At 42.6% G+C, this 27,973-nt stretch overlaps 1 protein-coding gene across 8 annotated transcripts in view; it reads left to right on the top strand.

The window, feature by feature from the left end:
- The window catches only part of KATNIP (katanin interacting protein), a 67,015-nt gene that overhangs the window by 20,654 nt on the left and 18,388 nt on the right, over positions 1 to 27,973 (top strand). For all 8 annotated transcript variants that reach the window (XM_064153099.1, XM_064153097.1, XM_064153102.1 and 5 more), the window contains 9 exons: positions 340 to 448; positions 871 to 1,077; positions 4,266 to 4,406; positions 9,013 to 9,907; positions 14,879 to 15,610; positions 16,168 to 16,376; positions 20,019 to 20,082; positions 23,569 to 23,746; positions 26,200 to 26,365. In XM_064153099.1, the coding sequence (XP_064009169.1) occupies positions 340 to 448; positions 871 to 1,077; positions 4,266 to 4,406; positions 9,013 to 9,907; positions 14,879 to 15,610; positions 16,168 to 16,376; positions 20,019 to 20,082; positions 23,569 to 23,746; positions 26,200 to 26,365 (2,701 nt within the window). The remainder of the gene's footprint in view (positions 1 to 339; positions 449 to 870; positions 1,078 to 4,265; positions 4,407 to 9,012; positions 9,908 to 14,878; positions 15,611 to 16,167; positions 16,377 to 20,018; positions 20,083 to 23,568; positions 23,747 to 26,199; positions 26,366 to 27,973) is intronic.

Below are 27,973 nucleotides of genomic sequence, written 5' to 3'. Positions count from 1 at the left end.
TACATGCCTGAGACATCAGGCAAGTAGTAGCAAACCAGGGAGAAAGTTTCAGCCTTGGGCCAGTCTCTGTGGCTCAGGGAACTGCCAGCATCTCCCTCTGTCTTTATATTACCTCTATTACTTTCTCTAGCTGCCTCAGATCCAGATGAGGACTGAAGCCTGAGCTTTTAACTAAATTCTGTCTCTAAGATGGGGTGCTGCAACACTTGTCATTCAGTGTGGGGGTCCATGGGACTGTATGGGTTCATCCTATCATCTCTTCTTTGCACCAGCTAAAACATGGCTTAGAAACACAGCAATTGTGAGAAAGTAGCAGATAAAAGAATTTGTATGTTTCAGACAAGAGAATGAACTTCTGAAAGGCCTTCTGAAGCCTGGGAGCCATTCTGCCTGTGTTGGTGACACCTCCCTGTCTGACAAATTGGAAGCAGGTTCCATGCAGAGAGAGGTTTGTGTGTATAGATGCACCACAAGTGATGCTTCCCATCATTACTTGAATAAAAGTAGATAGAATGATCTCTACTCCACTGATTCTGCCCCATATCTACTGCTAGAACTATGGCAGGGTGAGAGAAGAGAATTTGTCACTGTTGCTTTGTTCTTCACAACAGCAAAGAAATTGAACAAAGGGACCTGTTTTTTCCTTAGGCTTTCCAAGAGAGAGGTCAATTCTCTTCTCTTGCCCTGCCATAGACTTATTATTTGACATGGGGCAGAGTTGGTGGAATCCAGAATGGTCAAATGCATGCAGATAGCCTTGAGTTTGCCAGCTTTTTGTTCCTGGCTTGTCAGTGTGGCAGTCTTGAGCAGTCTTTGTTTTGTTCCACATTTTTCTGTTTTATGCTCATACCATGTTTCATTTTGGTGCAGATGACAAGCAGGATGGAAGTACCTGATGCCATTTATGTGACCATGGAACTTCTTTCTAACTGGGGAAATCCAGTGAATGTGGGCCTGAGACAGGTGGAATTCTTTGATTTGTACAACAAAAAGATATTTGTGTCTCCTCATGATGTGGACATTCGGAACGCTGATAACCGAGGAGATTTGTGCTGCCTGGTCAATAAGACCTTAAATGTAAGATAATTTAGTCATGAGTGTGAACAGCTTTTGTTATAGCGTCTTTTGGAGGTTAGATCACTGGATTGTTTTGGTGTGTTTTTCCTTTGTTTTTTGTTAGAAACACAATTTTAGGCGACCAGAACATCTCTTATCAAGAAAGGCTGAGGCACCTGGGACTTTTTAGCCTGCAGGAAGACGCACTGAGGGGAGAGTTCATCACTGCCTGTAAATACTTAAAGGATGTCAGCAGGATGAGCCCAGGCTTTTTAAGTGGTTCCCAGTGACAGGACAAGAGGTAAAGTTTCTCCTTGTGTCTAAACACAAGGAAGAACTTTACTTTGAGGGTGGTAGAGCACTGGAGCAAGGTGCCCAGAGAGGTGGTGGAGTCTCCATCTCTGGAGTCATTCAAAACCCACCTGGACTCGTTCATTCTAGTGCTACTTTCCTGCTTGCAGGGTGAGTGAGAACACAGAGAGGGCAGATATGCATTATTTGGAAATGGAGTTGAAGCTCAGCATGGAATGTTATTTGTACTTGAAACATCTTTCTTATCATATCCTGAAAACTGTAATATAGGTGTCATAGATACCCATTCTGCTTTCTAGGCCATGCTTTGTGGCAGATGACACTCAGTAGTAGTAGCAGTAGTGGCACTCAGCTTGTCTAGATCATTATAAATCATGTAGTAATATGTTCATTAAGCCATTATGAGCTTCTTACTCTCAGAATTGCTCATATATTTAAATATCCCATTATCCTTAAGTAATGAGGTTTTATATTTCATTAATTGATTATATTCCGTTGATTTATGACACTATGATCTCTTCTCTTGAAGCTGGAAAGGTATCAGAGGAGGTGCAATCTAGATGGAGAATATGGTCTTAGAATATGGATTCATAGTAATGAAACTCATTTAGAGCTTAAAGCAGAGTTTCCAGTTGTGTGTATATTTCAGATCACACAGGAAAGCTTTTTGGGTGCATTAGGCAAAACAACAACAGATGAATCTCCAAGCAACTTAGATTTTCCACAAAATGAAAATGTAATATCAAAACTGACTTGGGGGAAAACTCACTTTACCATGGTTAAAACACTTGCATCTCTAATCATTTAGGTGTCCATTTGGCTTTGAGAATAGTCATACTCCTATTGGAGATCAGGGATTTTACTTGTTGATGACTTCATTTGCTACCCTTGCAGACTTCTAAGAACACTTAAATTGTCTCTTCCCTTGTCCTTAGTGATTTGCTGTAAACCCAAAAAAAAAATGCCTGGCAGAACATCAAGTGCTCTAAACAGAGCATCAAGTGCCTGATCAGATTTAAGGCTTAATGAGACATAGATTGGGCATTCCATTTAAATGGTTTTCCATAAACCTTTTAGATTCTTATATGGATATAGAGGCCTTTTAAATCTCTGAATAACAAGGACAGGTGACTGCAATTGTAGGACTACCTAACTGAAGTATTTCTTTACTGTAGTGGAGCCTCAGACCCATGCCATTCCTCTTCACAGTGCTTGAGTCTTCCTTTACTCTTCCTTGGATCCCTTCAGTACCTACATGAAGCAATCTCAAGCCAGTCTTCCACAAATTCTAAGGCTAAAGGTTCCCACTCTGATTTTGTTTCATTTTTTCCCCCTTGGCATTACATTTGAACTGGATCTACTTCTGTAATGCCTACCAGATTGACCATGATGGTTCAAAGAACTTTTGGGCTAGGTTTTTCAGTGCTAGTTGCAAGAGCAATACTTCCAGACTTGAGTATATTGTGTAAAGGTAAAGACATCACCATCACTCTCAGTTACAAAACGGAGACCTCCACAGTCTCATGAGCACTGCCATGGATTCATCAAGGTGCCTTCAGTTTTTTATGTTGTATCTTCCACATGCTGATGGAGACCATTGAATGGTTTAGGTTGGAAGTGACCTCAAAGATCATCCAGTTCTGATGCCCCACCATAGGCAGGGACACTTCCCTCTAGCCCGGGTTGCTTAAGGCCTCATCCAGCCTGGCCTTATGGTTGCCTAGCACTCTTAGGGTTGCTTATGCCCCAGTCTGATATTCAAGGCAGCAACAGTCTCCCAAAGCTTTTTGAGAGGCCTCTGGGGCAGAGACATCACAAACCATCAGGGACTGGAACACAAAGATGCTCACGCTGAGAAGTGTATCTGTTAATGCTATCTTTGAGCAGGCTGGCAGAGCTCTGTCTCTGCCATCAGGCACACATCTGAAGAACACAGTAGGAGAGTTTTGTAGTTACTGCCTTTGGGAAAAGCTGGGAGGCTGACTTCAGAGTGAAAGGCTGTGAAGAAATACTGGCTTTGTGTACCCTCTGTGTGATTGCATGTACTGGGTATCTTTGAAAATAGAAATGAAGCTGATTTATCTGATCATCTCAGCTCACTGAAATGTCGTTTGCATGTATATTTGTGTCCTAGTTCATCTCTGGTTTGGGGTTGCATTCAATATCAAGTATATTAACATTCAACATTTTGATTCTGAAATTCTTTGCTTCTTTCTGAGCTAACACCCAGCCTTTTCCTTCATTCCTGAACAGCCAGAGTAGCAGTTCCAAAGCATGTTCAGAATTAGGTGTTCTTTGGTAGTTTAAAATGTGTTGACTGTCAGTTGCTATAAAATTCACATTGGGAGTTTCTGGACTATATTAGAAAATTTGAGGTGTAGAGTCCTATCTATAGCTCTGAGGAGTAGACCTGAAAGTGAAAGAGTTGTCTGCAAAGCCTGATTAAAATAGACACAGGGAAATAAAATACTAAGCCCAAACTAGAAGTGTAAACACTTGAAGAAATAAAAATAATATAGATTGTCCATTGTGCTCACTGATCCCCTCTATGCCTGCAAAGCTGATTAATGTGATTAAAATAAACTGGGCTTGCTCTGAGCCTGCAGATACAAAGCATGGCAGACTGCCTGTCACCCATGAGCGTGCAGATGTCTTCCTGGGACAGCGAGCAGCTGACCTTTATCTAATTGCAGGTTGTTGTGAGCTGTCTTACAGACAGGAGAGGCAGATTTACTGTTTGGAATTGAGGTTAAGGGCTTGCTCTTAACCCATAGTAGATGTAGAAAATGATTACTTTTCTGGTCAATGTCTGTTTTCCTGCGGGGTGGGGAGTTGATGACAATCTCCTGCTTTCCGAGAAAGAGTATTAGTGACAGTCTGCTGGTCTGTGTTTTTAGATCACGGAGGAAAGCTGCCTTTGGGTGTGCCCTTTCCATCCGCCCCTCCAACTTTACTTTGTTATCCGCAATCCCACCCGCTCACGTGACTTTGGTATATCCAAGATCAAGATTTGGAATTACAACACAACAGCTCCCAGTGTAAGTAGTCTTTTCTCAAATTCCTCTCTGTGTGCTCTTCCTTGCCTAGGGAAGCTTGCTGTGATCTTCTTTCTGAAGTAGAAAATAAAAGTGGATGCTGTTTAACAACACTGGGAGCAGGGAGGGTTCCACAGCAAAAGTGAAATTTACTGTTGTCTTAATTGTAAGGGGTAGCAGTGGCAGTGTTTTTGTGGGCACAGTGAGCATCTTCATTCAAAGGTGTCTAAAGACCTAGTAAAAGATTGGCATGTTCTGTCCCTCAGCCCTTTACTGTGGTGAGAAATAAAGATACAAAGGTAAGTGCATCTTCATAGTCAAAGTTTGAAGTTATGTTATCACAATAGAAATAAATATGTGTTGAAATCTGTGTTTTCTGCTGTAAATAAGTATAAATAGGCTGTCTGCTGCTTGACTTTGCTTTTGTCACTAATTAAAGTGTACTAACTGTGTTCATAATAAAGCAAGTAATCTGGTGTTACAAGAGAGACATCTCATGGCAGATGGTCTCTTGTTTGTGTGTTTGAATGTCACCATGGAAATTATTCTTGTTTGTACACTGCAATGTTATGAAAAAAAAAAATCCCAGGTACTGAATCAAAGAGGATTTTTGGTTCTGGATTATAAATAAGAGGCTTTATCTCTCTGGTTTTGCTCCTCATCCGTGTTCTTACATAAGCACATATGGTAATTTATACATAGGGAAATGGCCATGGAAGGGACATCTGAAGCAAATTTCTTAGAATGTGATTTATGTTTCTTTTCTGGTACTTTAATAGCTTTTTTCCTATTAAAAAGTGAACTACAGAGTGTTCCATCACGATTAGAGGTGCTTGGTGTTGGAGGTAATAGTATGATTTCTTACCAACCCTATTGAATATGGTGCAAGAAATGCACATATTTCTGTGTTTCAAGGCACTGTTTTTCAATAAAGCTCTATGAGGCAAGCTGTAAAATCCATTAAGAGTCTAATCCCATGGATTTGGTGGCAGTGCAACAGTCTGCACCAACTGAAGGAATGTCTCCTTGTTCTGAAGATGAAAGAATAATACAAAGCAGTTCTACCTAATTCTCCGTTAGGAGAAAGTTTTGTCTGAGAAGTGCACTCCCCCAGAATATAGTTAGCTAACAGTTTGCTTCCTGCTAATGTCAATCCAGAGTCAGATGTCTGTGTAGTTTTTTTGGTAGTGATTCTAACTTCCTCCCTTCCCTCACACAAGTGAGTGGTGCCCAAATGCTTCTTCAAAAACAGACAAAAATTTAATTCACAACACTGCTTTTGTGTGTTTGAATGTTTGAACTTGAATCTGGAAGTAGAAAAGATCTGTCTGAAGGAAGCTGTAAAAGTCAGATAACATCATTGTCACAGGTTCCTTGATTCGTTGAAGGTTTCAGAGAAGGCTTCCTCTTTATTTCCTTCAGATGAAGTCTGCACAAAAGGAGGTCGTTTTCAGTCTGCAGGAAGTGCTCAGGTGTCAGCAGGGGCAGCCGGACCGTTACCAGTTCGGTTGAAATAGGCTGTAGTTAAGTGCTCACAAACTGCCTTGAAGCTGCAGCCTGGCTTGATGCTATTAAAATGTCTCATAAGCTCCAATATAGTGTCTGTTGAATGTCTTCACAAGTCCATGAATGGAATTAATACTTAAATGCATTAACATCTTAGTTGTTCTCTAATTGGATAATTTTCTTCTCAGAGCAGTTGCCTTTGTCTGTTCTTCCTGGCGCTGTGTTCAAGACCATGCTCTTGAGCAGGAGGTCTCTTTCCAGTGCTGGACTGTGTTGTCTGTAAAGATGAGCAGCTTTATTTCAGCAGAGTTAGACATGTATAAAGAACTTTTTTCTTCTAGTTCCTGACTTCTTGTTTCTGCTTTGTTCTGTGAGAAGCCAGGCAGAGGCAACTTAAGCTCTCTGTCCAGATGTAAATATCAGAGAAGTGCCTTTGGTTTTAAGCTCTGCCCTTTGTGCACAAATATCACTGAAGTGACCAGAAATACCAACTGTATTACTTCACTGGAAAGTGCTGTCCCAGCAGGCACTCTGGGATGGGTAAAAGTGCAAACTGACAAGAAACATCAAGAGGAACTGTAGAAGTATTCTCACAAATCTTTCCTTTCTTCCTCTCTGATTCTGATCATACCTGCTTGGTTGTTCTGAGGCATTGTGCCATTCTGCTGACTCTTCCTGCTGTGGATGAAGGACTGGGGGTTTGTTTATAGGGTGGCTTTGTGACTCAAGAATTTCTCTTGAGAAAGGGCTTTCTTCAGGCTCCTCATGTGCGAGGAGGCTTAAGTGATGGTGCTGGGGAAGCTAACCATCCTGTCAGTCTTTCCCACCACATCTGATCACTAAGCAACTGGCAGCTCAGAAAGAAGGGTGGGAGGGAAAGGAAAAGAGCAGTTCATAGTCTTGTGTCTGCATATGTTTTTTCCTGGAGTTCCCAATCTCTGTTAATGTTTTCTCTCTCTGAACCTCAGTCTGCTTAGAATGTTGATGTAATAGATTGTAATGAGCTCTTTGACTGATTCTTGAGGAGAGGATGGATTTTCTGAGCTGTCAGCCCATTTATTGATGCCTGCCCCAGTTCAGGCTGTCTCTATTATCTTAGAAGTGTTTTAGTTTTGCCTCATTCATCCTGGTGTAGTCCTACCACTTCTTTTGCTTCCCATGATACTATCCCAGACATTCCAAAACACTAGAGGGTGGAATGTAGTTTCCACAGACTGGAGCAGTGACTGGCCCTTTTTTGTGCTTGAATGATCCCTCTTTTAGAAAGAATAAGCTCCACCATCTCATTTTGTAGTGCTTTCTCTGTCTACCTGTCCTCCTCCAGTACTAGTGGGTGGAGTAGAATTCAAAACATGTTGCTTTTAAGAGGTGGCTGATTTTAATTTAAAAAGATGCAGCTGACAAATACTTCTCAAAATATCCAAGTGTGTATTTCTGTGGCACTGTGTGGTTTATACCTGTTTCTAGGTAAAGATACAGAGCCGAGGTTTGAATATTCCTAGGGCGGTAGAGGCTAGGGTATTATGTAGAAATGTTGCAGTTATCCCAAATTCAATGTGAGTATTTGATAGTCTAGCATTTAAGGAGGACATTAACAGTCCAGACATAAAGAGATTCAAAAAACAGTATTCCTGGGGCATTCTGATAGTCCTTCTCTCCACTATTCAAGCAGAGCAAGGTAGTTAGTTTTTAATACATTCAATTATTACAGTGTTTTGATCTCCAGTTAGATTAGTCTGGCAGTGTCCTTGTTCAAGGGCAAAATAGACCTTGTTTGCTGACTGACTGCAGACATGCAGCACTTTGTGATGCTCTGGAAGTAACACAGGCAGCCATGGCACAATGGCCAATTCAACTGGGTTTGCAGCTGGTGGCTGAGAAGATACTGAAGGAGATCTTCTGTCAAGGATGTGTCTTGCATTCCTACATCTACTCCCTTCTCTCAGCTTTCTTGTTACACCTGCATCTTCTGGCTTTCCTCCTGTGTGGGTCCATGTTACACGTTTCACCTCCACACATGTATTTAGAAGGTCAGTAGGATCGAAGCTGTAAAGCCTTGGCGGCTGTAAAGGCTGCATGCAGGAGTGAAGAACTGGAGACACTTGTACTTGAAAGTGAAGGAGTAACTGGTTTAGGCTGGGAGTAGTGGAAAATTTAAATCAGTATTGGAAGAGAACTGACATCCAGGAGATGAGCAAGAGGATGAAACTGAAAGTCCTTACTTTCAAGAAAAGCTGTTCAGTTCCTATGAAAATGTGGAAAGAACAAAGAGCTTTTAAAGACTCCATGTGATGGACACATTACTGGAATTTAGAGGACGGAAAGGAGGTGGATTTTGTCTCATCTCTATTTTCTTTGAAGATAGCAGTATTTTTGTCAAGAAGAAGAAAAGGTTAGATGGAAGAGAAAGTAGATAATAGAATGAATGTTAGTTCCAATTTCAGTGGAATGAAAAAAATCAAGTTTTAGCAGATGCCACTGAAAAGGAGACCATAGGGATGAAGTTGTGAGAGGCAGAGTTGTCTGAGATAAAGGCCTATTTAAAAGGCCAGTTAAGTGTTGGAATAGGCTGGCAAGGCAGATGATTGGAAAACTGTTAAACACAGTTTCCTTCACAATGACATGGTGGAAAGAGATGAATTGGATTCTTTTTTTAAAACATGCTTTCCAGCCTTATATTTCTGTAACTCCAGTGGCTCTGATCCAGGTGCTCATTTGCCATGGAACATGCCATGAAAGTGGTGGATCTTAAAGATGTTGAAGCAAAATGTGCTTCTGGAATTTTTAGCCTGATCAGATATAATTATACTTAATCTAGGCTTCTTTGCTCAAGCTTTTCTAAATATTTAAGCCTTGTCAGCCAAAAATGGTTCACAGCAGTGTCTAGCTGGGTTTTTAGTCCTTTCCCATAAAACCTTTAATGTTCCACAGTGTTTTCCAGTTGTTGGAGCTTTCGATTAAGAAGTAGTCAAAAGCAGTCAAAACCCTGGCACAGGGTTTTAATCATTTTAATCTGCTAAGTGTTCAAATGCCAGAGTTCCAGAACAGTGATATGTAATGCTTGAACAGCTTAATTGAAATCTTCATCCTTTTCTTTTTGTAGGACCTTGATGTTGGAGCAAAGGAGGTGAAGATATATGTTGAGAAGAACCTTGTTTTTGATGGTGAATTAGAGAGAGCCTCTGGAGATCTTCTCACTGACCACAGCACTACAATTGACCTTAGGGATCACAAGCAAGATACCACTACGTGTTCTTCAAATGAAAGGAAAGAAGTAAATGCTCCTGCAGTCACAGAGAAGGGAACAGACCCACATGTTCAGTGCTTGCACTCAAACAGTGCTTCACTCAGCTGGAAATCTCTGCCAGAAGAAAATCTTGAGCAGCAGATGAACTCAAACAGCTCTATAAAAAAAAGATTGGCTGAGTTAGAGGATGATCTAAAAGCATTCCCACCTCAGGCTTGTAGAAGAGATGCCAAAGAGAACACAACAGTAGTAGCAGTTGCAGAGCATGTTCAAGCTGATGATGAACTTTCTTTGAGTGAGCAAATGGAGAAGGTAACAGGAAGAAAATTGTCTCATTCTGCAGGGGCAATTCCTTCTTGGCTACAGTCTTCTTCCCAAGTAACAGAGAGTCCTCAAGTTCCTTCCAGCAAGCAGAAGCCCCCCTGGCTTGCCACAGACCCATGTGCAGGCTTCAGATATCAAACACAGTCAGAGGGGAGCATGAAAAACTTTAAAGATCTGACTAATGAAGATGTCAAACTGCAGAGAAATGAACTGGGGAGATCCAGTAGCAGAAATGGAAATGGAGATGAGAGATTACAAATGCTCACCAGAAAGGATGCGGATGTGGGCTTGGACATTTCAGAGCAACTTTCTAACAAAAACTGCTGCAGCTCACAGTACCCCCCAAGTGGAAGGAGAAGTGCCAGATGTATGAAAAGGGCTGGGTTAAACACTGTAAATCTTGGAGAAGATGATTCTGCTCTCAAAGGTAAGAGCTCACACTGGCAACCTTAGTACAAGTGTTGATATGTTCTCCATTGTGCAGAATCATTTAGGTGGGAAGGAACCTCTTGAGGTTCTGGGAGGGATAGACAGAGACGTTTCAGTTTTGCTGTTTGCAGTGTTGAGTTTCTGTCATTCATACTATGAGGAAGCTTAAAGTCTCTCTTGTACTACACCTAATGTAATATGCTCTCCTACTGAAAAAGATTATGTTATGAGGTGGGTTTTTTTAATGTATTTGGAAAAGATTGAAGATTAAATTTCAGTAAATGATGTTCTAAAACCTGAAAGTCCTGCAGACAGCAAATATTTGCTAATATCATTGAAAATCTGCAAAAAGATAAAGAGGAGTGTGACTTCCAGGTAGGGAGGGAATTGACAGAGTTTCTTCATGCAGTGGGTTTGTGTCTTTCTCTGTAAGGATGTGTGCTGAGTAGATTTACTCAGAGGGAATGGAAACAGGTCCTTATTTTCCTTTCTCTACTAGTGATGTTACATTCCTCTTTCAAACCTCTCTCATACAAATCTCTGCTTATTATGAATAGTTTTCTACTAAGTTTAGCTGTTACCTGCTCCCTATATTTGATTATCATTGACATCTTTTTCCTGGGATTCTGTTGGAGCTGTTTCCGTCTCTGGTGGTGTGTCCCCAGTGTAGAGTGTGAGAATTGGGCAAGCACTAAGTAGCTTCTCTCCAGTAAAGAAAGTCTAGCAGAACATGGACAACAAGGCCCAGAGAATTGGAAGAAGAGGTTATGAAAGTACAAATTGGAATTTTGGGAATGATTTCATCAGAACATTCCTATAATGGCTTAGTCTGGAAGGGAGTTTAGAGATGATCTACTCCAAGCCCCCTGCTATAGGCAGAGATACCTCTCAACTTGACTCAGCTGCTCAAGGCCTTACCCAGCCTGACCATGAACACCCCCAGGAAGGAGGCATTCACAACCTTCCTGGGCTGTCTGTTCTGGAGTCTCACCACCCTCATACTGAAGATCTTCTTCCTAAGCTCCAATCTAAACCTGCTCTTCCTCACCTTCAATCCATTTCCCCTTGTCCTGTTGCTAGACACCCTCACAAAAACTTCCTCTGCAGCCTTCCTGGGGGATCCCTTCACCTATTGGAAGGCAGCTGTAAGGCTCCCCTGGAGTCTTCTTGTCTCCAGGTTGAACACCTCTGGGTCACTCAGCCTGTCCTCATAGCAGAAGTGCTGCAGTTCTTGCATCATCTTTGTGGCCCTCCTCTGGACTCACTTCTCTTATGATGGAGGCAGAAGATCTGGATTAGTATTGGAGGTGAGGTCTCAGCAGAGCAGAATCTCCTCTTTTGACCTTGCTTTCTGTGTGTTGTATTTGAGTGTTTGCCTTAACGTTCTGGCCATAAGGGACAGGAAATACACCTGAGTGCAGGAATGCCAGTTCCAATGAGCAGGTACAACATGAGTTTTTCAGACTAAGGAGGGGAAAATGGTTCTTTCTAAATTTAGAATGTCTGGAGATTTCCTTCTCTGTCTCTCTTTGGAGGAACCAGCAATTTTGTAAGTCTATCTGAAAATTATACCTCTGAGAAGAAAAAAGTCTGGAAGTAGCTGGAATTGCTGCCATCTTCCTTTTAGCCACCCACTCATCACAGCCCCTTTGCTGTTTCACACGTTTTTGCAGCATCTCTGTTAGATTAAAAGGTGGTCAGCATTATGGAAGCTGTAAATAAATCCCACCCTTATCATTTCTGTTCAGTTGTAAAAACAGGAGCAATTGAGGAGTTTTAATGTAAACTATAAGATGAGGGCTGTCAGGATTCTAATTATAATGGCCTCTAATTTTGCTCAGAGCATATTTTGTCATCTGGTGCTTAAAACCCCCAGCATGTGTTTGTCCCTGGGAAAACTGCATTCCAGCCAGCAGCTTTTGTTTTCTCTGCACTGCATTGTGCAAGGCAACGCCAGCTTCAAAGTGGAGTTAACCACAGGAAAACAGTTTTAAGTGTTTCCCTAAGAGTGGTGAATTTTAATAATTGTGGGGCATGGGGAACTGCAGTTCCCCAGGAGCAGGATGTGAGAGAAGGGAGGCTGCAGAAGCTGCCATGTGATGTCCCAGCGTTCTTTGGTCACTAAATGAAGAACCATCAGAGCATTGGAAATCAGAAATAACACCTGCTGGGGTGCTGAGCTCAGGTGGGTGCTGCTATAAAAACTTGCCACTTTACTTGGATAACTTGTTGAATGTGCAAAGGGAATGGTGAAAGTATGGTGATAAGTCATAGAATCATAACATTGTTTGGGTTGGAAAAGCCTTTTACGATCACTGAGTCCCTCTGTCAATCCCACACCATCATGGCCATTAAATCATGCCCCCAGGTGCCAGGTCCTCATGGTTCTTGAAGACTTCCAGAGATGGGGACTTCACCACCTCCCTGGGCAGTCTGTGCCAATGCCTGACCACTCTTGCAGCAAATAACTTTTCCCTAATGCAGCCTAAACCTTCCCTGGTGCAACTGGAAGCCATTTCTTCTCTCGCTATCACCTGATACTAGAGAGAAGAGACCAACTCCCACTTCACTGCAGCCTTTTTTCATGTACCTGTAGAGACTGAGAAGGTCTCCTCTCAGCCTTCTCTCCTCCAGACTAAAGAATCTCTTGTTATTTGAAAATAACATCTAATTTGGGGGGCATTATAAATGAAGAAGATTGAAGAATGGCACAGGATGATGAACTTGAGGGCTGGGCTGATAGCAGCAGGATGCAGTTTGTCAGTACACTGCTGCTCACACAGTCATGTGGGGACTAAAACCCAAACAATTAAGTTGTAAGCTGAGTAATCATCAATTGCAGATAACCGAGGCAAAGAAGGATGATGGTTGAGTAGTTGCTAACAGATTGACTATGAGACAGCAGTGTGAGGCAGGCGTCATTCTAGCAGAGCGCTCCCAGGATGTGTCAGCAGAGGCATTGCTGATAGTTAGGGAAATGTTAATGTCTGAACACAGGCACTTGTGAGATGTCAGTTGGAAAACTGCAGTTGTGATCATCCATTTTCAGGAAAGCTGATTACGAAGTGGAACAAGATACAGCAGAGAGCTTTTAGAATGATTTGGGAAATGAAGCATGTGATTGCAGCATGGAAATACGATTGCTATTTATAGCTGCAGGGAGTGAAAATCAGGTTCAAACAACAGAGGGAGAAGAAAGGTGTTTGTTTCAGGGTAGTGTTGCCCCAAAATGTAGTTGACTAAAGTTTGGAGAGGATTTGTGTGCTGTGAGTTGCCCTCAGAAACAGAACAGGAGACTTGGTGACTAGAGACCCACTGGGGACATGCACATTGGAGGTGTTACTGTTTCAGGACTCTTGGACAGAATCCATGACACAGTCCTCGCAGGCACGCAGGAGACGGGAATGTAACATTTGCAGCTGGAATACTCTTTGTCTACAAGAAGACTTTGTTGTTCACATGGCCCAAATAAAAACGATCAATTTTAGAGTCTAAAAGAAATGCCAAAGCCTGCGAGCCTTCAGCCCTTGACCTTTGCTCTGGGGCTATTCTCTGCTTTCCTTTCAGAGCTGCACTTGTCCTATTGTCACTTGGTGTAGCTAACAAACCTCTTAACTTCCCTTTGAAAGTCTCTCCTCTTGAACTGCTCTGGGAGTGCTTTAGAGATGTAATCTCTGTACTGCTTGAAGTACTTCATGGTTAAAAAAAATTAAAAAGAAAAAGGAAAAAACCCTCCAAACCAAGGGAAGTTAATGGGTGTCAAATAGTTTTCTGTCCAGGCTTGTCCTGAAAATTTCAAGTGGTGAATTTTCATTTTGAAGTGATGAATATATAAACAGTATCTCCTTTGGGTAAATTATGAGGCTCTGTGAAGTACTATGTGGGATCACCCATTTGGGGGTCCATGGACAATGGTTTGAACAAGCAAGAGACTTTGAACGGAACTGATGTGCTCTGAAATACTTCCCTTTGCTTCCTACCTGCATTTCCTTTTTGGAGTAAGGAGGAATGGCCAGGTTGGTCTCCAGCCTTTCATTCTGCAGGACAACCCTCCTTCAGGTAGTTTCCCATCTGCTTTAAAAATCTCATTTTTAACTTCCTTGTCTCTGGTGTAAGTGATTATAGGCCATAGAGAGGTTAGGAACATTGCCTCTTTCCTGAAACGAAGTTAAAAGTTAATCCTGAGCATCCTTTTGGGAAAAGATTCCTTTGCATTTTATGGCAGTTGCCATTTACTCTTGCTAACCATTTATTTTAGTAGCCACACAAGACCATTGTGCAGAAGTATCATGTAGCTCATGAGCCTGCAATTGTTTAGTACTCCACTTCTCTTCATTTATTGGAAAGAAATACAGAAGTGACGGCTTCATTGAAAATCTTTGTTATTATCTGCTCCTAATTGCTTGGAGATGGAAATGAGGCAGCTTCCTGGTGCAGTCACAAAGAGAACATGCTTTGCTCCCACTGGGCCTCTCTAATTTGCTGTCCCCACTGCATTCCCAACAGAGATGTTGTCATTATTTCCTTTCTACATTTCACACTTGCTGAGAAATGAGAAAGATACTTGGACATGGCTTGCACAGAATGCAGTGCTCAGCTCACCCTCCTTATACCCTGAGCTTGCTGCTTTTCTAAGGAGGCCTTAGAAATGGGATCAGTTCAGCCATTGCCTGCTGCATGAGAGCGCTGCAGAAATGCGGGCAGATGATTTAAACCATTGTGATAGCCACACAATCAGTACCTCTGTGTCTTCAGTAGTTAAAAGTGATTGGGGTTTGTGTCTAAAAAGGGAAGGGAAATTGGGAGATGCAGCCTTCGTGAGAGGCAGGCAACGGAAAAGTGTTACTGCAACAGAATCTCATGGTAAGGGAACAGGAGTATAACTACTATCATTCTGGATGGTCTGTGTGGTAGTGGTTTGTTTTCAGTCCTGTTGAGACATTAAATACCTGTGTAATGTTGTTTGCAGAGGAAGACTTCACTATCAAGGACATGGCAGCCTTTAGAGCCAAGTGGCACAGTGAACATGAACACACCCTGCAGGAGTCCTGGAACTCCTTAGTGAAGTTTAATTATTCCCATCGCGGCCGAATCTCCAACATGGATTTTCAAGGGGATATCTTTGATGAGTTTCTTCACCAGCAGAAAATAAACAGGCCTGGAGACTATCAGCAAATGAGAAAAGAGGGCCTACAGACACTGCCCAAAAGGCAAGAAGAACGTTCTTGGGACATACATGATGGAAATGACTTCAAAATTCCTGTGTTACCTTGTGGGCAGCACTTGGTGATAGACATTCAAACGACGTGGGGAGACAGACACTATGTTGGTCTGAACGGGATTGAAATTTTCAGTTCCAAGGGAGAGCCTGTTCAGATTGCCAAAATAACAGCTGAACCACCTGATATAAATATTTTGCCAGCTTATGGCAACGATCCCAGAATAATAACCAACCTCATTGATGGGGTACATCGGACTCAGGATGATATGCATCTTTGGCTAGCACCGTTTACTCCTGGAAAACCTCACTTTATCTTTATTGACTTTGTGAATTCCTGTCAAGTAGCTATGATTAGAATTTGGAATTATAATAAATCTCGCATACACTCATTCCGAGGGGTGAAAGACATAATAATGCTGCTGGATGAACAATGCATCTTCAAAGGAGAAATTGCCAAAGCTTCGGGAACCTTGTCTGGAGGTATGGTGTCATCTCTCCTTTCCTTTGTGGAAACAGCAGTGCAGTGCAAACCAGTGCATTCAGCTTGCTTGGTATCATTTTGCACTTCAAAGCAAGCTGGCACTTCCTATAGAATTTAGTCCTTTTCCAAACATAATGCAAACTCCTCTAATGCACTTTTCAGTGGTGCTGGGAATTTTAGCAGCATATAGAGCCAATCTCTATTCTTGACAACGCCTTAGCACCAAATCCGTATTTCAGTAACATCAGACAGTCACTACATGTTCAAAAGTTGCAATTTTTTACTTATTTCCATTGGGCTAGCCTTTGGAAAAGGACCTTTTTCCCCATTTTTTTTCTCTCTATATTTGAAATTTGACTCAATTTTCTAAATTTTTCTGCTGTGCACTTTTAAGTTTGAGAATGATCATTCTAATTCTATCAGTAGTCAGTAGCAATTTACCATTTATTAAGCACTACTGCAAAAGAAGTGTAAAGGTGGACCAGAAAGACTTATTTTATCACTCAGTGTATTCCTTTGTGTGATTTCTCCATCTGATTCTGTCTGTTGCCTGCAGCTCCAGAGCACTTTGGGGATACTATATTGTTCACAACCGATGATGACATTCTGGAAGCTATCTACTGCTATGATCAGACATGTGATGGGGAAATGGAAAATGCCAGCTCATTGAGATATGAGGAAGAGCTGAAGAGGCCAACAACTGCTGACAGGGAGGGAGATGAAAGACCTTTTACACAAGCAGGGTTAAGAACAGAGAATCGACAGGTAGGGGCCTCTGTGTTCAGAACTCTGTATAAACATCTTTCTTAGCCATGACATGGGAGCAGGAGACAGATGTATGTGGTGAGAGTAAAACTCTGCACATGAGCTAATAGAGCTAATTTTTCAGTTTTGAAGACTGCTTTTTTTCACCAGCTCAATAGTTTCTGGGGTTTTTTTAAGCCCCAAAAGTCCTTCACATTTTGTATTCCCTGATTAATTAATAATGCTACAATGAAGACTCTTCTGGATCATGTGGCTCAGGTTAGAAGGATCTCAGAGATGATCTACTCCAACCCCTCTGCCATGGGCAGGGACATCTGTCAAGTAGACTTGACTGCTCAAGGCTTCATCCAATCTGGCCTTGAACGCCCCCAGGGAGGAGGCATCCACAACCTCCCTGGGAAGTCTATTCCAGAGTCTCCCCACTCTCACACTGAAGAACTCCTTCCTAAGCTCCAGTCTAACCCTACTCTCCCTCAGCTTCAAACCATTCCCTCTTGTCCTATTGCTAGACATCCTTATGAAAAGTCCCTCTGCAGCCTTCCTGTAGGATCTCTTCAGGTGCTGGAAGGCAGCTCTAGGGTCCCTCTGGAGTCTTTTAATCTCCAGGCTGAACACCTCCAACTCCCTCAGCCTATCCTCATACCAGAAGTGCTGCAGCTCTTGGATCATCTTTGTGGTCCTCTTCTGGCCTCACTTCACCAGATCTGTGGCCTTCTTATGGTGTTGGATTCTGATGTCCACAGCATTTTGGAGGGGAGGTCTCAGCAGAGTGGAGTCAAGGGGCAGAATCCACTCTCCTGCTCTGCCGATGGCATTTCTCTGGCTGCAGCCTAGGATGCAGCTGCCATCTGGGCTGCATGAGGACACTGCTGATTGGATTTTTTTTCCTCTTCTTTAGGATGAGATTAGGAAGAGTTCTGTGAACACAAACGGAAGTTCATCTTTCTTGATCATTTGCTGTTTGTTCTAAGCATTCATTCACCAGGACCTCTTCTGTTTCCAAAGACTAAGCCTGAACTGTCTGGTCCTTACTCATAGCCTTTTATCTTGCTGTTCATCCCTGCTGCTCTTTCTCCTCCTTTTCTAACTGTGAAACATGCTCTATCAGCAAAAGCTGCTGTGACTGAGCCATTGGTCTCCCTGTCACTTTGTAATTGCTGGTACCATTAGGCTTTGTAGATGGGTGCTTATGCTGTCAGCATGACGCAGATCTGCTGGATGTTTTGTCTTCCCCAGCGTGATGTTGTCATTCAGACTGGGGTTGGGTTTGAACAATCCTTTCACCCTGTTTTTTTCCCATAGCATAATCAGTGAATGAGGCCATATTTTACTGCACTGCCTCTAGAACTTTTTTAAAGCTCTTGTGGAAGTGTCTTTCTTGTCAGTCTTCTCCATTCTCATGTCTTTCCCCAGCATTCAGTAATTCTTAACATGCCAACTTTTATAGCAAGTCAGACCTGCAACTGGTGCCCTTGACCTGATCAACTGGCCAATAGTGGATGCTTAGGGAGAATAAGAACAGAAGAAACAAGCAGTGGTGTTTCTCTAAAAACACCCATCCAGACCTTGGAGATTTGTCTTGGAAGAACTTTGAGTGACCTTTCTGTTTAGCCATCTTGCCTTGGATTTCTGTTGTGCTGTTAGACCTGCCCTAGGTGATCCTAGTGTGGCAGGGGAGTTTGACTCAATGATCTCTGCAGGACCCTTCCACCCCCTACCATTTTGTGATTCTGTGTTTCCTTCACTGAATTCTTTGGACCCACGTACAGGTTGACAACTTAGAGTGCTCTGTGCTAAGTTTTCCAGCTCAACTCACATAACACCACGAGCTTCTTTCTGTTTGTCTCTGAACTCATTTTATGTCTTCTACTTTCAGTACTGGAAGAAATGAAACAATTATTCCCCATTCCCTTCTTCAGGCTGCTTGAGATGTCTGCCTCTGTTGCAATTTCTTCTAAATGTCTTCTCCATCATGGTTAGTCCTTCTCACATGGAAGGTGCTGTGCAGGCTGGTCAGGTGTAGGAGCATAGTAATACTTTTTACTACTTTTCCACCAAGTCCTGAATTATGGTGGTGTTTTGTTCTGTCTTGTTCGAATCTAAGAACACAGGTAAGACAGTGCTCACAAGCAGAAGTATTTGAAATAGGAGAGAATTAGGGCATGTCTGAAAAAAAGGATAGTGTGCACCAGTGGAATGAAGGGTTCTGAGCAGCTAGGAAAGTAGGAAGAAAAGAGGTGATGAGGTGTTCGGCACAGATGATTTACAGTCTCCAAAGGAGAGCATTATTCTGCATTCTATAACTCCAGTAGCTTTATTGCATCCATTGGGTTTGATATTCAGTAGGGTTACAAATTTTAGTTCCCAGGCTGTCTTGGAAAGTTGTTCAGAAGGAATGGCAGCAGACATCAAAGAGCCAGTCAGCGTTTTCTAAGAAAGGTACCCCCAGCAGGAAGGGGGTGGGTCCAACCTTGTGTAGGTTATCTGTGTGCCTTGATTTCAGTACACACTTCCTGGTGCAGTTTTACCTATTGAATTCCCAGAAGGAACATTTGCTGAAGTCTGTTGCAGTCTAGAAGCTCCAAGATGTCAGTGGTTAAACTGCAGAGATCTAATATAACAGGAGGAGAAAACTGTTGACAAGGCTTTTATTTCATTTTTTGGCACAATGTAGAGCCATTGGCTGTATTCTGGATGATAGGTATCTATTTCTAATGATAAATGAAACTCTGCAGAAGGAGCCTGGACTTCTAATTTACTATTTGGCTTTTTGACTGCTGGTGTTTTTGTAGAACTGCTTGTAATAATGCCAAAACTTCATTCTAGTCTGCTATTATCTTGTTTGGAGCTTAGTACTATACAGATATATAAAGAGTGTTTTCCTCATGTGTAGCATTTTAAAATTTATCTACAGTGAATATAATCAACCATCTGATCATGCTCATTCAGTGAAAAAAGTCTATCTGCAGCCCTTTGCAGTTGTCCTTTGTCTTTACTACCCCCAATTGCCCCAGTATGATCAGCAGATTTTGTCAGCCGGTCATTCGCTTGCTGGTTTGCTCTGCTGACTGGCAGAGGCTGTTATTAATTACTGCTGTCAAAGAACAAATGCAAGCTTTTGGAGAAGCTTGCTTCTTTGTTCTGCCCCTTGATTCTTGAGAAGAAAATATGGTGCACTTTATGAGATCTTCACTTCCTTCCAGACTTTTTGTCTCTGCAACATGTTTGTGACATACTGGAAATACAGCGCATTGTCATTTGCTAATGGCACTCTGCAGGTCACAGAACGTTAGAGGTTGGAAGGGACATCCAGAGATCATTGAGTCCAACCCCCTTGACAAAATCAGAATCTCCCAAGGCAGTCCACACAGGAATGCATCCAGGCAGGTTTTGAAAGTTTCCAGGGAAAGAGACTCCATGACCTCTCTGGGCAGCCTGCTCCAGGGCTCTGTCATCCTCACTGAAAAGAAGTTTCTCCTCATGTTGAGGTGAAACCTTCTATGTTTCAGTTTGTAGTTGTTGCTCCTTGGTTTATCACTGCCTACCATGGAAAAGAGATTGGCCCCAGCCACTTGTCACCCACTCCTCAAGTATGCCTGTAGAACCTGTGGTATTCATTGCACCTCCTGGGTTGTTTTTCAGGTTCAAGAGCCAGACCCTCTCTCTGAATGCATACCCAAGGAATCAGGAGTATTTACTGGCAAATGTAAGTTCCCACATTTCCTTCTTGCTCAACTGTCCCTCCCCCTAACATGTTATCAAGGAGGATCTGATCTGTGAGGGCTGTGCAGAACTTTGTGACAGATATCAGGTCTAGAATAAAGAAGAGTAATTGAATATTTAGGGCTGAAGCTCTGTCTGCTAGGCATTGAGAACATATCATGACAGTTGGCTTTTAATCCCAGAAATATAACAGTAGCCACTTGCATAGTTACTGAATGAGATTGAGTAGCTGTGTCCCTCACCAGTAATTCTCTCCCAGCCCTGTGTATTTCTGTAGACTGACTGAAATGCTCAGCTGGGAGCGACAATGGACACTACAGTGAAGCTAGACCAGAATGTTCTATCCCTACTTAGACTACCTGATTATCTTGTACCAAAGCAGCTCTCTGCAGGTCTTGAAATTACCATCCAGAGTGCTTCTGGATGACCCACAAGTTTCAGTATCATTACGTGGTCATTTGTCCAGTACAGGAGAGATTGGATTATTTGGTGTGGTAGAAACTTTTGAGCACGGTGAAACATGCTGTCTGAAAAGAGACAGTGCCGTGGCTCAGCCAGACACCTACCTGAAAACCATGCCTAAGATCTAGTAGCTGCTTCTAGATCTGTGATCTATGAACATGCCTATGATTAATTCATATTTCTCAAAGTGGGTGAAAAAGATGGTGAGGGTGTGATTGAGAGCTCAGCAGATGTAGTCTCTCACTGACAAAATACTGTTAATCAGCTGCTTGGACTGACTTGTCTCTACCAGACAAAACTGTCCTGATTTCTATGACTTCTTGCAGTGAAAGACTTGAAGGAAGGTGGTTGCATTTAAGGCAGGCTTTCCATGTCTTCTAAAACACACAAGAAACTCCAGTTTAGTTTTTTACACAGGCATATATAGCCAATTACTCCAAGGGACTGTCCTTGTAAATGACCTGGTGTGAAAATGAAAAAACAACTAGAAGCTGCAACCCTAATTTTGGTCAGTTTTGCATTCTTTGGCCTGCCTCTGTGTATTGTTCCTTGTTTTCCTTACTCTGTGGGGTGCTCCCTTGGACCTGGAGTCCCTCTGGCTGCTGCTTTTGGGGAATGACTGGGAATTGTGCAAGATGATGATCACTGCTACAATCCAGCTAGTGGCTAGTTACTAAAGGTGTCCTTCAGGGATCAATGCTACTAGTGTACATTGATTAATGTCTTCAAAGACCTTGGATGATGGGGTAAAGTGCAGTCTCACCAAGGCTGTTGACATTAAATGGAGGGGAGTGGTTGATATCTTGGAGGGCAAGGCTGTTCGTTGAAGAGGCCTTGGTAGAAAAAATGGTGACCTCATGAACTTACCCAATGTAACTTCATGAAGTTTAGGGCGAATGTAAAGACCTGTGTGTGAGATGTAATAACCCAAGGTGCAGAACAGGCTAGGGGCCAGCCAGCTGAGAAACAGCTTTGCACTGAAGGGCCTGAAGTCCTCGGAACATCGTAGGCTGGGCAAGAGCTAGCAGTGCAGCCTTGCAGTGAAGGTAGCTAGCTGCCTCCTGGGCAAGGAAAGGGATTCTTTCCCTGAGTTTGATGCACTTGGAGAGCTGTGTGAGTTATGGAGCTTTCTAGGACTACCAGAACATTGGCATGCTGGTGTGAGTTCAGTGGAAGAGAGTGACCAAAATGGTCAGGCAACTGGAGTACCTGATGTCTGAGAAGAGTGTGAGAGATCTGGATGGGTTTGTTCATTCTGGAGAAAAGAAGGTGAAGAGGAGATCCTCTTGCTGTCTATAGCTCTTGGGAGAACATGGAAAGGATGGATCCAGGCCACTTGCAGGTGGCCTTGCCTCAATATCAAGAGGCAGCAGAGACAACAAGGTGGAAGAAATTAATTTTCATCTGGAAATAAGAAACCTGTAAAAGGGTGAAAAACCTTGAGGGCAATCAAACACTGGAACAGATTGACAGAGGTTTTGAAACTTCCACTCAGATTCCTGAGAGATCTGATCTAATGACAGGCCCTGAGCCTGGAGTCAGACTATAGACTTCCAGAGGTCTCTTCCACTATGTCATTGGGAGATTCTGTAGGCAGAGGTTTGGTGATGTGAACACTAAATCTTGTGGGGATTACTCCCTGGATTTGCCTGGGACCTCTCCTTGCATGGTGGTGCACTAAGCAGATTTAGTCCTAGCAATGGCCTTGGGAATAGCATCAAATATCAATGTAGCCATAGCTTCAAGCCTGTCAACTACTTTATTTCTTAGTGCCCTTGCAAATGCTAATGAGATCTTGCACTCAAGTGAATTTATGTGTACATCAAGACTTAGCCTGGTGTAAATTGCTGTGGCTGTTCAGAGGTAATTGGGCTGGAAGGCTTAATAGGTTTAATGCTTGTTTGTTTTACAGCACAGCCTGACTGCTGGTGCTTCTTTAGACATTATCCAGCCTGGGTGTTTCTGGGCTGCTCTAATATGTGAAAAGAAAGATGTTTTTAATTTACAGTGATGGATTTTTATGGGACCTGATCAGATTGGAGCATTACTTGTTATATCTGTCCTTGCTATTTGTATTTTTCCAATAAGGCATGAAACAGGTGGATCTGAAGATCTTTTGTCTGCCCAATTTTTCTTTCCTATGTATTGTCTGGAGATGCAAGCTAATCAACGTTGCTGCTGTCCTGTTAAATATACTTCCATGTGTCCAGGGCTGATGTGAAGATAATAAACACATTAATAAACCAAATTTGGGGGTGGTTTGAACTGTGAGCTGGTGTTCTCAGACAATTTATGGGTTTCTGAGAGACTGGATTTATGTTAATCTGTACAGTCATTTAGCTGGCAAAAGATGATAGATAGGCTGCAGACTAATAGTTCTGATGTTGATATGGGACGTTGATAGCCTCTCCAAGGGGATCTAATAGAGATTTAGAGAATATATTGTTCTAGGGGCACCTCTCCTATGAGGACAGGCTGAGAGAGTTGGGGTTGTTCAACCTGGAGAAGAGAAGGCTCTAACGAGACCTTAGAGCAGCTTTCCACTACCCGAAAATGGCCTGTAAGAAGGCTGGGGAGGGACTAATTGCAAAGGTCTGCAGCACTAGGACAAGGACAGTGGTGACAGGACGAAAGGACATGGTCTGAAGCTGCATCAGGGGAGGTTTAGGAAGCACTTCCTCTCAGACAGGATGATGAGGCACTGGAATGGCCTGCCCAGAGAGGTGGTGGAGTCATGATCTCTGGAGATCTTTAAGAGAAGATTGGATGTGGCGCTTGTTGACATGGTTTAGCTGATGTCCTGGAGTTAGGTCATAGGCTGGACTTGACAACCTCAGAGGTCTTTTCCAGCCTCAAGGATTCTGTGATTCTGCAGCATGTGAAGTTATTTACCCTAACCGGAAGGCACATACTGCTGGTTCTTGGGGCTTGTATATATGCCCATATTGACTGCTCCCTTCTCATTGATTTGTACATGGATGTTTTGTGTCTATCTTCTTTCATGTAGGTCTGCAGCTGAATTTTACCATGACCTGGGGAGACTCTCACTACCTTGGCCTGACAGGACTTGAAGTGATAGGGAAGAATGGTCAGACGTTAAAAATAACTATGGAACAGATTTCTGCTTCACCCCAAGACTTAAATGATCTCCTAGAATGTACAGGAGATTCCAGAACACTGGAGAAGTAAGTAACAGAAGAATTGGAATGTCCAAGCCTTTTCTACAGGACTCTTTTTGATGTTTTTACTCTGTGCTTGGTGTTTCCACCAACAGTTTTGGAGGTGAGCAATTTCAGATGAGTCTTCCATCAAACTGTAGGAAAGTGACAGAATGCTTGACGTTTTGATTATGTTAACGCATGTTCATGTGCACATGGTTTTCATACCAGCACTGCTCATTCCTGGATTCCACAAGCTACCCAGGAACAGCTTGTTGTAGAAACATGAATGAGATGTTTCCAAAAGCTGGGGTTTTGAGTTAGGAGATGGCAACCTGCCTGGTTGGTATCTCTGCTAAGGACTTTCCAGGCAGAAGTGTGGGTGTTGTGTAGCATCTGTCCATGCATATGCAAGGATATTTGTGCAGGAGTTCTGGATAAGTATGAGCATGTATTAGGAAACTGCTCAAATATATACCATTCTTCTGGCACTTCTGCAGCCTTGTGAATAATTCCAGGGAAGTTTTATTCATTGACAAGTTTAGTTCCTCAGATGAAGTTGCACTTACCGAATGGTAGCGATACAGAATTCATAGGCTGCAGGTCTGGAGAGGACTTGGCAGTTGATTGTAAGTGAAGCTGCAGCCTGTTGTTTCTGAGTCATATCTCCATTTTAAAGGGTATTTTCAGTTGTTACTCTGTCCTCTGGCATCTTCATGGCCTGGGAATATGTTTAGGAATTAGGACTTCTCTTTGCAGTCGTTGCTGAGCCTTTCTGAGAATGTTGTTTATCTCCATGCATACTAACTGCTCTTGGTTAACTCCTGCTAACCCAACTACTGTAGATGGCAGGGCTGCTTGTATAGAACTCCATGGTTCTTCTGCCTTTTTGCATGACAAGCTCTTCTGTAGGAATCAAGACCTAAGAAATCTTCCCATGAGAGCCCCTGTCACAAAGAGATTCTGGTGCTGGAGTCTCTCCATACTCTACCATGATGGGCTGAGATGCAAAGAATTAATTTGGCTGTCTGTTGATGTCTCATCTCTGAATACTCCTGGTCATCTGTTGGTCCTGTGCCATTTCTGGCAGGCTTTCTGCTTCTGATGGAGTTGAGGAATTTTATTTATGGTACATTTTGCTTGCTGGTCCTCACTCTCTCTTTTTTTGGGCTGTGCATACGCATTTAGCCTTCCAGACTTCACGATCCTATCAATTTAGAGGCGTTTGATCATATATTTTGTTGAAAGGTGGCTTGTAATAACTTTTTGTTCTGTTTTTGAGCCAGGCTGGCTTTGATTTTTCAAGTCCACCTTCTTTCTAATGTCTTTCTTAGTCAGGGAGGTGCATTTGTTCTGTGCTTTAAGTATAACAGCTCCTGGTACTCTCTCTGCTGTGCATGGTGATTTTATTTTGTTGCTGATCCTATTTTAGTTTGGATTTGGATTATTTTCTTTTAAAACATATTTAATAGTTTTTGCTTAAGAACCTTTCTAGGCACAAGAAACAGGGGCTTTATGGCTTTGGGCATTTCTGGAAGTATGTTGAATTTGAGAATACTACTGTGGCTTTTGGACTAAGTCATGTGTACTATACAGGATGTAGTCAAGGATTATAGCTACTCTCATGGCCTCCCTAATCAGTTCCTCTGTGAAGGGGTCATTACTGAAATCTTTTTCTTTAAGGATCTGCCAAGGCTGGCCCTCACTCTTCCATTAAACTTTTAAAGAAATAGTAAGTACACAGGGCAGTGTACCAAAGTAATTACAGTGGACAATTAATTCATATTCTCCTTCACTGGGTCTTTGTGTGCTGTAGTTTGTGGTAGAAGAATGTTGTCAGGATTCCAAAATGAGGAAATAATGGAATTAACTTTATCTAGGCAGCCTGAAGTCTGTGCTCTTGTGTGAAGACATCATCATGCTGGTGGAAAGCTTTATGAAAACTAGGACTGTTCTGAGTGTGGGGATGAAGCAGGATGAGAACAAACTCTGTCTATTCTCTGGGTCTCTCCAGCTGCCATCCAGCTCGCTGTTGGACTCATAGGAGTTACGTTGGCATAGTAACACACTGCAGAGTGCCAGATAGACTGGGTTAGCCATGGCACTCTATTAATAACTTAGATTGTGTCTGGGACTTCGAGTTTTGCCTTTGGCCATCTCAGTACAAAGGTAGCTGAGCTTCCCTTTGCCTACCTATCTTCACACAGGGAAAAACTGAGGACTTCTCTGGCTTTCCTTGAATGCACTCAATTAAAGGAAATCCTAATTTTTCTCTCCTCACTGTTTCTAATTCAACCATTGCAGATTATTTTTGATACTTGCTGTGCTTTTTAAATGCATGCACATTGGGCACAATGAGCCCTGGAAGCTGGAAGTGACATCTAGAAAAAACCCTAACACCTTTAGTGCCTGACTTTCATGAGAAAAGCAAGCTTTTCCTCTTATTTTTTTTCCCAGCTAATGGATTTTTCTCTTTGTAGGTTAATAGATGGGACTAATATCACAGTGGAGGATGACCATATGTGGCTCATTCCCTTCTCTTTTGGAGAAGATCATCTGCTCACCATCCATTTTGATAAAATGGAAAGCATTGCAGGGCTTCGCTTTTGGAACTATAATAAATCTCCTGAGGATACCTATAGAGGGGTAAGTAAAAGAAAAGGAGCACTGCCAGCAAAATATACAGCAGTGCATTGGAAAATTGGTACTGTGATGAATGAATATAGCTGCCTTAATGGAACACCATAAATCTTTCTAGATTGTCTGAGGCTGGATTTCGTGGCTGGTATAATGCATTTCTGTCTCCACAAACAGCAAATATTGAAAAAAAGCCAGAGATAGTAGAAAGAAATCTTCACAGCTGATTTTTCCAAGAGACACCTACCATAGCACATATTCTTTTCAAGATGTATGGTGCTGAAGTGGTATCCCTTTCCTGACCTAGTGTTTAGGGCTACCATAGGATTATTTCCTGGGAATGATAGAATGGGGGTGTTTACCCAACTGAAATTGTGTTTAGTTAAGTTATAGAGGGCCACTCAATCAGTACTACTTTATCTGAGAATCATAGAACCCTAGGATGGCTCAGATTGGAAGGGACCTAAGAGATCATCTACTCCAAGCCTCCTGCCATGGGCAGGGACACCTCTCAACTAGATTCAGCTGCTTAAGGCCTCATCCAGCCTGGCCTTGAACACCCTGAGGGAGGAGGCATCCACAACCTTCCTGTGCAGCCTATGCAAAAGTCTCATCACCCTCATGCTGAAGAACTAAGATCCAGACTATCTCTGCTCTCCCTCAGCTTCAAACCATTCCCTCTTGTCCTGTTGCTAGACATGCTTACAAAAAATCCCTCTGCAGCCTTCCTGTAGAATCCCTTCAGGCACTGGAAGGCAACTCTAAGGTCCCTCTCGAGTCTTCTTCTCCAGGATGAACATCCCCAGTTCCCTCAGCCTGTCATAGAATCATAGAATCAACCAGGTTGGAAGAGATCTCCAAGCTCATCCAATCTAACCTATCACCCAGCCCTATCCAATTAACTAGACCATGGCACTAAGTGCCTCATTCAGTCTTGAACGCCTCCATCGACGGCGACTCCACCACCTCCCTGGGCAGCCTATTCCAATGACAAATCCCTCTCTCTGTGAAGAGCTTCCTCCTAGTATCAAGCCTATACCACCTTTGTAGTAGACATGCTCCAGCTCTTGGATGATATTTGTGGCCCTGGGCTCAATCCATTAACTCTGTGTCCTCCTTGTGTTGGGAACACCAGGATATAGTATTGGAGGTGGGGCCTCAGCAGAGCAAAGTCAAGGGGCAGAATCCCCTCTCTTGCCCTTCTGTCCACACTCCTCTTGATGCAGGAATGGGGATGTTTACCCATTTGAAGTTCTGGTTAGGTAAGTTATGGAAGGCCACTCAATCAGCATTCTGTTTTCCATGAAACAAGCAGAGTCTCTAAAACTCAAATGTTTTTTGGGTGAAGTTGACATTCTCAAAACACGTCAGTTAAAAGTCACAAAACATACCTCCTCTCTTCTTTCTTCCAAATTGCATGTTTCATATTTTATATCTTTTCCCATATTGAATACTGAGATTGGCCTGGAAGTTGAAACCTGCTGGCACTCTGAGTTTGGCTGTGCTTCATGTGCCTGGTTTTTCTCAGAGCAAGACATGCACCTATACTGGTAATGAAGATGTAGTTGCTGTTCACTGCACAGAAAGTTTATGAATCCATGTGCTTCCAGATTTTTC

This window comes from Pogoniulus pusillus, chromosome 13, assembly GCF_015220805.1.
Source record: "Pogoniulus pusillus isolate bPogPus1 chromosome 13, bPogPus1.pri, whole genome shotgun sequence".
In the NCBI taxonomy this organism is placed as follows: Eukaryota; Metazoa; Chordata; class Aves; order Piciformes; family Lybiidae; genus Pogoniulus; species Pogoniulus pusillus.
This window is presented reverse-complemented; position numbering and strand designations above follow the sequence as displayed.